At 41.1% G+C, this 15,138-nt stretch overlaps 1 protein-coding gene across 2 annotated transcripts in view; it reads left to right on the forward strand.

Annotated features, from left to right (window-relative positions):
- Positions 1-15,138, forward strand: part of plpp4 (phospholipid phosphatase 4) — a 248,717-nt gene that overhangs the window by 173,127 nt on the left and 60,452 nt on the right. The window contains exon 6 of one of the 2 annotated variants that reach the window (XM_043712702.1): positions 3,488-3,551. The exons of the other annotated variant lie outside the window; for it this stretch is intronic. Coding sequence (XP_043568637.1) covers positions 3,488-3,551 — 64 coding nt within the window. The remainder of the gene's footprint in view (positions 1-3,487; positions 3,552-15,138) is intronic. 2 annotated transcript variants of the gene reach the window in all.

A 15,138-nucleotide genomic window follows, 5' to 3' on the forward strand; every position in this document is an offset into this window, starting at 1 on the left:
GATAGGAATAATGTGATCAAGGCTAGTCAGCATGGTTTTGTGGAGGGCAGGTCGTGCCTCACAAACCTTATTGAATTCTTTGAAAAGGTGACGAAGGAGGTTGATGAGGGGATAGCGGTAGATGTGGTATATATGGATTTTAGTAAGGCGTTTGATAAGGTTCCCCATGGTAGGCTACTGCAGAAAATACGGAGATATGGCATTGAGGGTGAGTTGGAGGTTTGGATTAGGAATTGGCTGGATGGAAGAAGACAGAGGGTAGTAGTTGATGGCAAAGTTTCTTCATGGAGTGCCGTTACTAGCGGTGTTCCGCAAGGATCTGTTTTGGGACCATTGCTGTTTGTCATTTTTATAAATGACCTGGAAGAGGGGTTAGAAGGTTGGGTGAGCAAGTTTGTGGATGATACGAAAGTCGGAGGAGTTGTTGACAGTGAGGAAGGATGTGGCAGGTTACAGCAGGATATAGAGAAGCTGCAGAGCTGGGCAGAAAGGTGGCTAATGGAATTCAATGTAGCTAAGTGTGATGTGATTCACTTTGGGAAGAATAACAAAAAGATGGGGTACTGGGCTAATGGTCGGATACTTGGTAGTGTGGATGAGCAGAGGGATCTTGGTGTCCATGTACACAGATCTCTGAAAGTTGCCACCCAGGTAAATAGTGCGGTGAGGAAGGCATATGGCGTACTGGCTTTTATTGGTAGAGGAATTGAGTTCCGGAGTCCTGTGGTCATGATGCAGTTGTATAAGACTCTGGTGCGGCCGCATCTGGAATATTGTGTGCAGTTTTGGTTGCCATACTATAGGAAGGATGTGGAGGCACTGGAACGGGTGCAGAGGAGGTTTACCAGGATGTTGCCTGGTATGGAAGGAAGATCGTATGAGGAAAGACTGAGACACTTGGGGCTGTTTTCATTAGAGAAAAGAAGGTTTAGGGGTGACTTGATTGAGGTGTACAAGATGATTAGGGGTTTAGATAGGGTCGACAGTGAGAATCTTTTTCCACGTATGGAGTCAGCTATTACGAGGGGGCATAGCTTTAAATTAAGGGGGGGTAGATATAGGACTGAAGTTAGGGGTAGGTTCTTCACTCAGCGAGTCGTAAGTTCATGGAATGCCCTGCCAGCAGCAGTGGTGGACTCTCCCTCTTTATGGGCATTTAAGCGGGCATTGGATAGGTATATGGAGGATAGTGGGTTAGTATAGGTTAGGTGGGCTTGGATCGGCGCAACATCGAGGGCCAAAGGGCCTGTACTGCGCTGTATTCTTCTATGTTCTATGTTCTAACCCCTCACTGCTCCCTAAAAGAGCAATGAAGTCTATGTGAGCATGATATTGTGATCATTATAGCACTGCTTAGCAACCAAAAGGCCATATGTTTAAATTGAATGAAATAAATTTGGTAATCTATGGACTGACACCAAAAGTAAATAATCCTCATGTCAAGTTGTTGTAAACAGATTTGATTCACTAATCACTGGACTCAAAGTGGTAGTGGATTTTCTCTCTCCACAGATGCTGCCAGACCTGGTGAGTTTCCCCAGTCCTTTCTGTTTTTGATTCATTAATTTCTAGGGAAGGGAAACGAATGATGTTAATTCCCATTAATCATTATTTTTAATCATCTGTTCAGACGTTATGAAGCAGGTAGAATTTGAACCGAAACTGTCTAGCCCAGAGGTAGGGACAATACCACTGTGCCACAAGGCCCCAGTAATATTGTTAAGGTGATGAGTAAATATGTGTTGGATGTTAATTACTTCAGTGCATTGAGCACATATTTAGTTAATTTGTTACAGTGTCCCGACCTCTGGACCCCAGGAGGTCCAGGTCCAACTTTCATCTGCTCCGGAGGTGTATAATAATATCTGTGAGCAGGTTTATTAGAATATCTGAAAGAGTATAGGGGCCCTTTTGGAGAAAGTGTATTGTCCCTACCTCTGGGCCAAGAGGTCCAGGTTCAACTCAGAGAATCATACAGCACAGAAACAGACACTTTGGTCCAACCAGTCCATGCTGAACATAATCCCAAACTAAACTAATCCCACCGACCTGCTCCTGGCCCATATCTCTCCAAATCTTTCATGTATTTATCCAAATGTCTTTTAAATGTTGTAATTGTACCTCCATCCAGCACTTTGTCAGGAAGTTCATTCCTACACGAATCACCTCTATGTAAAAAAGTTGTCTCTCATGTCTTTTTAAACTTTCTTTCCTCTCACCTTAAAAAATGTGCCCCCTAGTCTTGAAATCCTCCATCCTAGGGAAAAGACAACTGCCATTAACTCAACCTATACCGCTGATTAGTTTACAGACTTCTATCAGGTCTACTCTCAACTTCCTATGCCCCAGTAAAAAGTCCCACCTATCTGGCCTTTCACAAACCTTCCATACCCAGCAACATCTTGGTAAATCTCATCCGAACCCTCTCCAGCTTGATAATATCCTTCCTATGACTGGGCAACCAGAACTGGACACAGCATTTCAATGTCCTGTCCAAACTCAATATGACTCCCCAACTCCTATACTCAAAGGACTGGGCAATGAAGGCAAGCATGGCAAACCTCTTTCTAACTGCCCTGTCTATCTGTGATGTAAACTTCAAAGCGTTATGCACCCCTAGGTCCCTCTGTTCCACTACCCAAGGCCCTACCATTAATTGTATAAGCCCCACCCTTGTCAGTTATACCAAAATGCAGTACCTCGCATTTATCCTGATTGAACTCCATCTGCCATTTTTCAGCCCATTGACCCATTTGATCAAGGTCCCTTTGTGATCTTAGAAACCCTTCTTCACTGTCCACTATGCCACCAATTTTAGTGTCATCCCCAAATTTACTAGCCACGCCTTCTATATTCTCATCCAAATCATTGATATAAATGACAAACAAAAGAGGACCCAGTACCAATACAGGTTGATTAAAACATCTCCAGAAGAGTATTAAAGGTAAACAATTGTGGATCTGTAAGACTGACCACCAAAGAATAGAGTGGCTATCAAGGAAAGATTTAACAACTCCTGGTTCCCTACCTGGCTAAAATCCATTTAACAGACTAATGTGACCTACAAGTGACCCCAGTCACAGACTGCTTTTGATTTTAGAAAGTTACTACCATGGTCAATAGCTATGCCACTCCTAGAGTCATCCCAAAGTTATCATTTTTCCCATCATGCCAACAGCCAAAACTTAAGATGGATATTTGAGATAAAATCCTTTTTTAACAATTAATTCAAGTTCTCAGGAATTACAATATCTTCATTTACATATGTGACAATATGGCCTTGAAAGTGCATACGAATTCGACTGAACTATCAACAGAACTCCACTTAGGCCAGTGGGCTATAGCATTTCATTTGGAAACTTGGTCAAAGACAGACAGAACCACCCCCACCCCATGACTTTCAACACCTCTATAATTACACAACAGCATACAAACTGCGAGTATATAAAAGAACATTGTACTAATGCAGTGTTATTTACATTTTTAGTTCCACTCAAGTTGATTGACGAGTCACGAAATGAAAGTAGAGGGGGTCCTGAGCAAATGAGAGGGTAATTCTGATTTTCTTTCTTTTGAATTGCCTTCATAGTATAAGTGAGGACATACCTGGGTAAGAATATTAATTCATTGTTATTTGACATTTATTTGTCTCCTTTCAATCAGTGCACGTCAAAGACCACTATTCTTAAATATGGTTCCTGCAACCATACAGATTTTGAAACTTTGCAAAACCTCATCACATATAGTTGAATGGACATTTGCCTTCGAAAAGCACATTTGAGAAAACATATTGGAAACTGAAATTTGAAAGGATCACAATTTTCAGAATTGCTCTATTTCACTATAATTATATTGTTTAAGAAAATGAAAAACTTTCAGAGTGTAAATTATAAAGCAGCCTGTGAAGCAATACTGACACAAAAAAAAACTAATTTGAAAATTCAAAACGTTTTGACTGTTTCCAAGTTTCACTTCAATATACTTTTATTCATAACCTGAATATAGATGAAGCAACCAGACTGTGGTACTAGAAATTGGTATTCAGGCATGTAATAGCCTTTTCAGTTTACACAGTGAAACACTGATGCAATAGTAAACCAAATCCTATCAAAAAACATACCTGATTAAATACAGAAACATTATGTTGCATTTGGGTTACACAATAATGCAGTTGAATGGAATAAACCTTTTCTTGTGTATGCCCGTTCACCACTGAATCTTTATTGAGTATTCATAATGTTTTTATGTGTAATTAAATTTGTTTTTGTGTCTTAGAATGCAGCCCCGGACTCATTGATTAGATTTTTTTAGATTATATTACAGTGTGGAAACAGGCCCTTCGGCCCAACAAGTCCACACCGACCCGCCGAAGCACAACCCACCCATACCCCTACATTTACCCCTTCCTAACACGACGGGCAATTTAGGATGGCCAATTCACCTGACCTGCACATCTTTGGATTGTGGGAGGAAACCGGAGAACCCGGAGGAAACCCACGCAGACACGGGGAGAACGTGCAAACTCCACACAGTCAGTCGCCTGAGGCGGGAATTGAACCCGGGTCTCCGGCGCTGTGAGGCAGCAGTGCTAACCATTGTGCCACCGTGCCGCCCACTGATGCAATAGTAAACCAAATCCTATTGCTGTCTATAACACATATCTCCCTCAAAACTATGACTTCAGATTCAGATAGGCATATTAGTATGTATACTAAAAGTAAGGTGGTAATGTACCAGTCTGCTTAACCTTAGACCCATGAGCCTACAATACCAGTAAAAATAAAATATTCTGCAGCTCAGCTTTCTTTCCTGTTTGTAAAACGATAAAAGATACTCCATAGTTCCCTGACTGTTTTCATTGAAACTCTATCTAGTAGCAGATTTCTGCTCCTTTAACCTGTTTTGAGGACACAGTAGCAGATTACTGTTGATTTATTGTGATGTACGAACCATGTTTTTGCCCAGGTGATGTTTAATGTGCCAGTTGGTCAGGACAGTCCACTATTTCATTTTCTCCATCTCAGCAGCATTTCAAGGGAGAAACAATTCAGCAGAATCAAACAATAGAGCATAAAACAATAGAGCACAGAAGGAGATCATTCTGTCCTTCACAGCTGTGCAGGCTCTTTCAAAGTCCAATCCAGGTAGTCCTTCTCAGCTGGTTGTTTCCATATTCAATGGAAGAGTTGGATGCTGCTGAAAAAGGTAGGGTCATTTTAAGAAGGAGACGTTACTAAAATTTTAAATGTTCAGAATAAGGGAGAATCTATTAATCTATCTGCTCCTTCTATCCATGATACTGGTGGTAAGAGAGATCACTGCATTATGTTGGTGGAGTCCAAATCCCACTTTCACACTTCAGCAATGCTCGTGTCATTGAATTTCAAGGGCAGATTCCCTCTTCTCAGAGATTTCATTACCGATCGCATGTGTGGCAATTTGTTTGGCACAACAGCACACTAAATAGAATAGCTTTAGATCAGACCTAGCAGTTCAAAACTGGGCATGAATGAAGTGCCGTGGGCCATCAGAGAAGTGAATTGTAATCCATCACAATGAGTAACTTCATGGCCTAACATATCCCTGACATTACCATTGCAATTAAACCATGAGGTTATCCATGAATGCTAAACCATTGAACAGTGTGCCATAGATGAAGCTAAGTGTTCCCAAAACAAATGGACCAAGTGAAAACTCTACAGTCCTTTCAAATTAATTATGAATGTTGGCAAACAATTAACCAATTATTGAGATGAGGAAACTCCATAAACACACTCACCCCGAATTACATATTGATGCAAAAGACATGGCTATTCAAGCAGAAGTACAACGTGGACAGTCCATCTTGACTGAAATCCACAGCATTGTAGACGTCAATCTTCAGCCAACCCAATCCACTTCATGTGATATCAAGAAGCACACTGCTTAGAGCAAAGATATGGACCTTGGTAACACTCATGCTCTAAGATTGGAGCATTTTACTGTAAAACTAGCTGTGCCCCTTGCTAAGTTATTCAAGTAAAATAACAACATGGCTAATGGAGAATTGCCTAGGTATCTCCTGTTTACAAAAAGAGAAATAAAGTCCAGTCAATTATTGCTTCATTAGTTGACTCTTGACCATCAGGGAAGTGATAAAGGTGTTGCCAACTATGTCATCCAGCAGCTGTTTGGATCCCACCAGGATCACTCAGCTCCAGACATCATTACAACTTTGGTACAAACCTGGATAAAAGCTAAGTTACAGAAGTGAGATGCAAGTTAGCTGCACTTGCCATCAGGGCAGCTCCTGACAGACTGTGGTATCAAGGAGCCCTAGTAAAATTGGTTTAAATCAAGAGGGATTTCAACTGGCTAAGGCCATACCAAGGACAGAGGAATATTAGGCTTCTAAAGGCCACACCCACACATTTCAATCAATACCTTTCTTCACTTCATTAATAACCAAGAGATGACTGATTAGGACAATAATTGGCTGGTTCTGATTTGTCCTGCTCTTTGAAAACATACTTCAAGAACGTTAATACTGGGACATTCAGCAATGCTCATGCTGTTGAATGGCAAGGGAAGATTCTCTCTTCTTGGAGACGTTCATTGCCTATTGCATGTGTGACGCAAACGTTACTTACCATGTATCAGCCAAACCTGAAATTTCTCTGAGCTTTGTTACATGCAGGCATAAGCTGCTTCATTATCTGAGGAGCTATGAATGTAATCACCAGTGAGCAGCCCCATTTCTGACTTTATGTTAGGGGAGACATTATTGATGAAGCAATTGAGGATGGTTGGTTGATTAATCTGTGATGCTCTGGACTCCATCCTGAGGACCAACTTGCAACAATACCCTGTGATTGAGATGACCAGAAACTGGACTGGAACAGGCACATATATGCTGCAGGCCAGGGTCTGGTATTGTGATATTATAGGAGTGTGATGGAATATTTCCCATGTTTGGATGAGTGCAGCTCCAACAGCACTCAAGAATCTTGATGCCATTCAGTGCAAAGCAGAATACTTCACTGACACCCTATCCACCATCTCTCTGCTGGAAAAATTCAGCAAGTCTCAGCATCTGTGCAGAGAAAGCAGAATTAACCTTTTGGATCCAGTGACCCTTCTTCAGAACTTTGCTGATATGGCTGCCATTTATTGCTCATTCTTAATTGCCCCTGAGAAGTGCTGTCGTCCTCAATGCTGTTTGGAAGGGAGCTCCTCAGATTTATATACAGTGATCATGAAAGAGTAGCGCCATAGTTACAAGTCAGGATGGTGAGTGACTTGGAGGGGAGCACACAGGTGGTGGGATTCCCATATATTACTGCCCTTACCCTTCTAGGTGGTAGATATTTTGAAAAGTGCAGCCAAAACAGCCTTGCTGAGTTGCTGCAGTTCATTTTGTAGATGGTGTGCATAACTACAAAACAGGCCCAAGGTAAAATCTTTAATAAATGTGAGCCTCATCAGCAATGCCCAGATCCATGGAGAAGTGAAACAAAAATGTTGCTATAGCAATTCTATCAACTTTGGTCAATGTCTGTTCAAAAGTGAAAATTAAGTGTTAGGTTGGTGAACATGCATTACAGAACGCACATGTGAAGGGATGGTACCTGACAGGGGTATAAACCGTTATAATTCTGGGTTTGCTACAGCTCAGAAAAGGATGGTCATAGTAGATCCTGATTTACTGATTTATTGTTGTCACATCTACTATGATATAGTGAAAAGTTTTGTGTGCTATGCAAGCAGGTTGTATCATACAAAATGAATCACGGTACCAAAACAGAGTGCAGAATACAGAGATACATCCGCTGAGATGGTGCAGAGAGAGAGAGAGATCAGAATTAACATCTGAGAGGTCTGTTCAGAAGTTTGAAAACAGTGGGGGAAAAGCTGTTCTTGAATCTATTTGTATGTGTATTCAAATGTTCATACTTTCTGCCCAACGGAAGAGGGTGGAAGAGAGTATAACGAGGACGGAAGTGATCTTTAATTATCCTGCACTCAGATGTCTAATTTCTCTCGACTTTGGGGACAACTTTAATCATATAAAAGCAAAATACTGGAGATGCTGGAAATCTGAATCAAACATCAAGAATGCTGGAGAAACTCAGCAGATCTGGCAGCATCAGTGAAGAGAGAAACTGAGATAATGTTTCAAGACTGTTATGACTCTTCTTTAGAACTGAGAACTCTTATAAGAATTGAGTTTCTCCGGCATTCTCTGTTTGTTTCCAATTTTACTTACCGTTGAGTTCAATAAAGAGTAATATCAGGCAATAACACAGATGCCAGAACAGAATATGTCCATTTCCTACCTGGAATTGCATGTTGGTGTACAATATCCCAATGTTGTGAGACTGATGAAGTAAGTTTTATGTAAGTCCCCGTGGAGAAATGTTTAAATCCGACTAGGTGCAATAATTCCTACATCAGTACAACTCTATATTTCCTCAAACCAACAAACTTATAATAGTTGGTGCCTAGATTAAATTATATTGAATGTTAATATTTGAAATATTCTCCAGGAGCACCATGTTCACTTCTACTACAGAATGGTTAACGACTTAAGACAGGTTCACCCTGTGTGATGCTGTTAAGGTCATTTGGACAATCATTACCATCAATTGGTGTCTCAGCTTTAACTAAATGATTTATCATTTTTACACATTTTCATTTATTATTGGCAGCAAGCCATTCAATGAATAGACTTTTCCCAAAAATTGATCGGAACAATTTAACAAGTCAGAAATTAACCTCCTGAACTTTTATTTTAGTGTGCAATGTTACTTTGGTGATTTTATGCAAAATGGTTACCAAAGGGGAACAAACAAAATGATGAAGCTTCTCAGAAGTTGCAAAATGTCCATATTACAGAGGAACGCATAAAGGTGAATAAATCCCCAGGACCTGATCAGGTGTACCCCAGAACTCTGTGGGAAGCTAGAGAAGTGATTGCTGGGCCTCTTGCTGAGATATTTGGATCATCGATAGTCACAGGTGAGGTGCCAGAAGACTGGAGGTTAGCTAACGTGGTGCCACTGTTTAAGGGTGGTAAAGACAAGCCAGGGAACTATAGACCAGTGAGCCTGACCTCGGTGGTGAGCAAGTTGTTGGAGGGAATCCTGAGGGATAGGATGTACATGTATTTGGAAAGGCAAGGGCTGATGAGGGATAGTCAACATGTTGTGGTTCTGTTCGCCGAGCTGGGAATTTGTGTTGCAGATGTTTCGTCCCCTGTCTAGGTGACATCCTGAGTGCTTGGGAGCCTCCTGTGAAGCGCTTCTGTGATGTTTCCTCCGGCATTTATAGTGGTTTGAATCTGCCGTTTCCGATTGTCAGTTCCAGCTGTTCATTGCAGTGGTCGGTATATTGGGTCCAGGTCGATGTGCTTATTGAATTGAATCTGTGGATGAGTGCCATGCCTCTAGGAATTCCTTGGCTGTTCTCTGTTTGGCTTGTCCTATAATAGTAGTGTTGTCCCAGTCGAATTCCTGTTGCTTGTCATCTGCGTGTGTGGCTACTAAGGATAGCTGGTCGTGTCGTTTCGTGGCTAGTTGGTGTTCATGGATGCGGATCATTAGCTGTCTTCCTGTTTGTCCTATGTAGTGTTTTGTGCAGTCCTTGCATGGGATTTTGTACACTACATTGGTTTTGCTCATGCTGGGTATCAGGGTCCTTCGTTCTGGTGAGTTATTGTCTGAGAGTGGCTGTTGGTTTGTGTGCTGTTATGAGTCCTAGTTGTCGCAGTAGTCTGGTTGTCAGTTCGGAAATGCTCTTGATGTATGATAGCCAACATGGCTTTGTGCCTGGGAAATCATGTCTCTCAAACTTGATTGAGTTTTTTGAAGAAGTAACAAAGAGGATTGATGAGGGAAGAGCAGTGGATGTGATCTATATGGACTTCAGTAAAGCGTTCAACAAGGTTCCCCATGGGAGACTGATTAGCAAGGTTAGATCTCATGGAATGCAGGGAGAACTAGCCATTTGGATACTGAACAGGCTCAAAGGTAGAAGACAGAGGGTGGTGATGGTGCAGGGTTGTTTTTGTTTTTCTGACTGGAGGCCTGTGACCAGTGGAGTGCCACAAGGATTGGTGCTGAGTTCTCTACTTTTTGTCATTTACATAAATGATTTGGATGCGAGCATAAGAGGTACAGTTAGTAAGTTTGCAGATGACACCAAAATTGGAGGTGTAGTGGTCAGCGAAGAGGATTACCTCAGATTACAACAGGATCTGGACCAGATGGGCCAATGGAATCTTAGCAGGACTTATACACTTAATGATAAGGTCCTAGGGAGTGTTGCTGAATAAAGAGACCTTGGGGTGCAGGTTCATAGCCCCTTGAAAGTGAAGTTGCAGGTAGATAGGATAGTGAAGAAAGCGTTTGGTATGTTTTCCTTTATTGGTCAGAGTATTGAGTACAGGAGTTGGGAGGTCATGTTGCGGCTGTAGAGGACATTGGTTAGGCCATTGTTAGAATATTGCGTGCAATTCTGGTCTCCTTCCTATTGAAGAGATGTTGTGAAACTTGAAAGGGTTCAGAAAAGATTTACAAGGATGTTGCCAGGGTTGGAGGATTTGAGCTATAGGGAGAGGCTGAACAGACTGGGGCTGTTTTCCCTGGAGCGTCGGAGGCTGAGGGGTGACCTTTTAATTACAAAATTATGAGGGGCATGGGTAAGATAAATAGACAAAGTCTTTTCCCTGGGATCGGGGAGTCCAGAACGAGAGAGCATAGATTTAGGGTGAGATGGGAAAGATATAAATGAGACCTAAGGGGCAACGTTTTCACATAGAGGGTGGTACGTGTGTGGAATGAGCTGCCAGAGGATGAGGTGGAAGCTGGTACAATTGCAACATTGAAAAGGCATTTGGATGGGTATATGAATTGGAAGGGTTTGGAGGGATATGGGCCGGGTGCTGGCAGGTGGGACTAGATTGGTTTGGAATATCTGGTCGGCATGGATGGGTTGGACTGAAGGGTCTGTTTCCATTCTGTACATTTCGATGACTCTATGACTCTAAGTGACAAAATAACTTATAATAGAAAAGGAGGTAGTCTGCTATCTCTGTGGCCTCAACAAAAATTAATCCATGGCAGAATGCATTGAATACCTTTGAATGGTTATTGCCAGCCTGTGGCTCGAGTTGTACCCAGCAGACCTAAAGAAATGTTCAGTGGAGCTAAACATCCAGCCAAGAAGAAAATATCATTTAATTGTAAAGCCAATGGTAAATTTGAAAAGAAATGTAAGAAGCATAGACAATATGATGAAACATAGTTGTGCTTTATTCATTTAAGTCTTCAGATTGGTGATATCACTCTGATCCTATTCATCAGGAAGTTCTTCAACCAAACAAACGTTCGAAGTTTTTGTTTTGTAACTAATTTCCTAAACCCATTTCCTCTCCTAAAAGTTACCGATAGCTGTTCAATGCATTTCTTTGGTCACTCCACTGATATGCGAGCTTTGACCAATGGGAAACTAATCGTCATCAATGGGAATCATAGCCAAGCCAATCCACTCCATATCGGCAGAGTAAACTATTACCATGTAGAGCACTTGAGACCAGTAATGTAGATGGTTTTAAGTGGGAGCTACTTAAATAGCTGAGTGAGCCAGGGATAGGAGGAAATGCTGATAAGGTGAGATAAAGTGCATTAAGAGGAGGCTAGCATTGAGCTGAATGGCAGTCTGTGTTCTGTCAAATCTATAGCATTCAATGTAACATGTAATAGTAACCATTAAAAGAACCATTATTAGTCTGAGTTACCAGTAGGTGATGGGAGAATCAACAGAAGGAATAATCAGCTAAACCTCACCCTGTTGTAGATGTGTTTATCTAGGATAACATAGGTAATCATTCTTTTCAAGATCAGCTCCTGTTTTTACACTGAGGCCATCCTCCATAAACGTGTCTAGTGCAATTACTCTGCTAAATAGGTTAGATTTAAAACAAATCTAACAACTCTAAATTAGGCATCTTTCATTTTTGCGTATTGATCAACTTCAATATTATTGTATTTCACCAGAAACTGTATATGGCCTTCCATATTTCTCATTACTTCATCACCATCAAGCTGGATGACAAAGCCAGGGTGAATGATGTATTGACCAGTATGTTGAGGACAACACCAAGAGTAACTGAAAATGAGATTTCAGCTGGTGAAGATGCAACACCCAGGTCTACATGCAAGCCTCTGCATGCCTACAAGTCAGGATTGTATTGGGATACTCTGCATTTGCCTGGATAGGATTAATTGCAACAATATTCTAATTTAAATTTGATAATTTACAAACATCGGTACCCTGCCACACTTTTAAGTAAGCTTTTACGAATTAACTTATAACATCAACAGTCTGCTCTTTCCCTTAAGTTAAATCCATATCATTTACATACAAGCACAATTCCTAAGAGCTCGCTGCTGCATTGTGTTTCCACTGTTGTCACCTGCTGCTTTCTCTGCTTGTTCTCTTGGCTATCATGACTAATAAAAACACACACTATCAATCCAAAAGCTCAGGTAATATTTGGTTTGAATTCTGCTATGACTGAAGGTAAATAAATGTGAGGTGTTGCATTTTGGTAAGGCAAGCCAGGGCGAGATCTATACAGTTTAATCTGAAGGGTCTGGGGAATATTGCTGAACAAAGGGACTTAGGGATGCAGGTGCATAGTTGCTTGAAAGTGGTGTCACAGGTGGATAGGGTAGTGAAGAGGGCATTCAGTACATTTGTCTTCATTGATCAGTGCATTGAGTATAGTAAAGGAGCTGGGAGGTTATGTTGCAGCTGTATAGGACATCAGTGAGACCACTTTGAGAAAACTGCATTCAATTCTGGACTCCTTGCTATAGGAAAGATGTTAAATCTGAAAGGATTCAGAAAAGAATTTACAAGGATGTTGCCAGGGTTGGAGGGTTTGAGCTTTAGGGAGAGTCTGAATAGGTTGGGGCTGTTTTCCTTGGAGTGTCAGAGACTGAGGGGTGACCTCATAGAGGATTATAAGATTATGAGGGATATGGATAGGGTGAATAGCCAAGGTCTTTTTCCTAGGGTTGGGGAGTCCAAACCTAGCGCACATAGGTTTAACAATGTTAAAGGTGAGAGGGGAAAGGTTTAAAAGGGACCTGATGTGCTACTTTTTCATACACAGGGTGGTGTGTGTATGGAATGAACTACCAGAGGAAGTGGTGGAAGCGGGTACAATTACAACATTTAAAATGTATGTGGATGAATCAGAAGGGTTTAGAGAGATAAGGTCCAAACGAGGGCAAATGGGACTAGATTTATATAAGATATCTGGCCGGCATAGATAAGTTGGACCAAAGGGTCTGCATCTATGCTGTATAACTCTCTGATTTTATCTATAACTAAAAAGAATTAAGAGTCTAACACAGTCATTGTCAATTGTCAGAAAAGCCCATCTGGCTCACTAATGTCCTTCAGAGAAGGAAATCTGCCATCCTTACCTGGTCTGACCTACATATGACTCCAGACTAACTGCAATGTGGTTGACTCTTAACTGCCCTCTGGACAATCAAGGATGGACACTAAATGCTGGTCTAGCCAGCAATGCTCACATGCCATGAATGCATTAAAATCCCAAAAATCATACTGTGACAAAATTGTTATAAAAATGCCTCCCCAGATCCATGTCTTCCAAGATATTGTTATGATCCCGCTAATGTTACTGCTGAACAAATCGGATCCCAGACTGCAATTTGGCTGGATTTTGTTTTATTTAATGAGGTGGTCTTTCACTGAAACACAAGTACTCAATGCTGCAGATCTGATTTTAACAATGGAACAGAGTTTTATTAAGCCATAGAAAAGAAGATAAAATAATATTCATCAAGCAATTTACATAACAAGACTTGAAAGATTTGAAACACACAGTAAAAATACAATATTCCGTCTATCCCAGTTTCCCTTTACTGTACTCAAACATCAGAGAGTATTCCCATCTCTATCATATTTATAGGTCTGACTTATAGCACTTAAAGGGGCTTTCAATTCCTGGTTTTGAGGGTCTTAAAAAACCCCTTCCTTGAGTATTCATACCTCTGAGCTTAAACTTCCTAATTTTTGAGAACCCTTTAAGGTTCCAACCAAGCATTTGTAGTCTGGAACTTTCAAACTAAAACCCTTACACTGAGGTAAACCATTTCCTAGTTCTTCTGAATTATCTCCATCTTTGGGAGCAAGTTTTTTTCTTATATCAAACCTCAACCAGGACTTTGGGGAACTTAAACAAAAAGCTTTCAAAGTTATGGAGCTTTTCCCCAAAGTAAAAAAACTCCTTGGTCCTTCAAACTGAAAACGAATAAACTCCTCACTGTTTGCAATGTTCATTTGTAAAACACTGCCAACACAAACTCTCATTAGTGCTCCAGGAGCTAATGCTGTCATACTGATTTCAAAACACTATGGCTCCAGAAATGCTGACAAGTTAATCATTAATACATTTAGACCAAAGCCCACATGCTACTTGATAAAATTCCAAAGTCTGAAACAAATGATATATTGAAATACATACAAATCACATTCCCTACTTCTCAAAATCATAACAGTTTCATGAATAGATTATTAACATGTGAAAAATCCTGGCTATAGAAGGTGAGTTTCACTTTGATCAAAACGTTCTCTGGCATTATCATTTGCAAGCAATTTGGGAGCAAATTCAAATGCTCCACATGGCTCCAAATTCTAAATATTTCTTACAGTCCTATATGTTAGTCAATATTTATGTAGTGTGATCACTTTGTTAGCCGCCTCTTGACTATTATGTTAAAAATGGGTAAAAACAATGATGCCATCCCGTATTCCCAATTCTTCCGCCTCCGCCGTATCTGCTCCCAGGAGGACCAGTTCCACCACAGAACACACCAGATGGCCTCCTTCTTTAGAGACTGCAATTTCCCTTCCCACGTGGTTAAAGATGCCCTCCAATGTATCTCGTCCACATCCCACACCTCCGCCCTCAGACCCAACCCCTCCAACCGTAACAAGGACAGAACGCCCCTGGTGCTCACCTTCCACCCTACAAGCCTTCGCATAAACCAAATCAACCGCCGACCTTTCCGCCACCTCCAAAAAGACCCCACCACCAGGGATATATTTCCCTCCCCACCC

This window comes from Chiloscyllium plagiosum, chromosome 22, assembly GCF_004010195.1.
Source record: "Chiloscyllium plagiosum isolate BGI_BamShark_2017 chromosome 22, ASM401019v2, whole genome shotgun sequence".
Classification (NCBI taxonomy): domain Eukaryota; kingdom Metazoa; phylum Chordata; class Chondrichthyes; order Orectolobiformes; family Hemiscylliidae; genus Chiloscyllium; species Chiloscyllium plagiosum.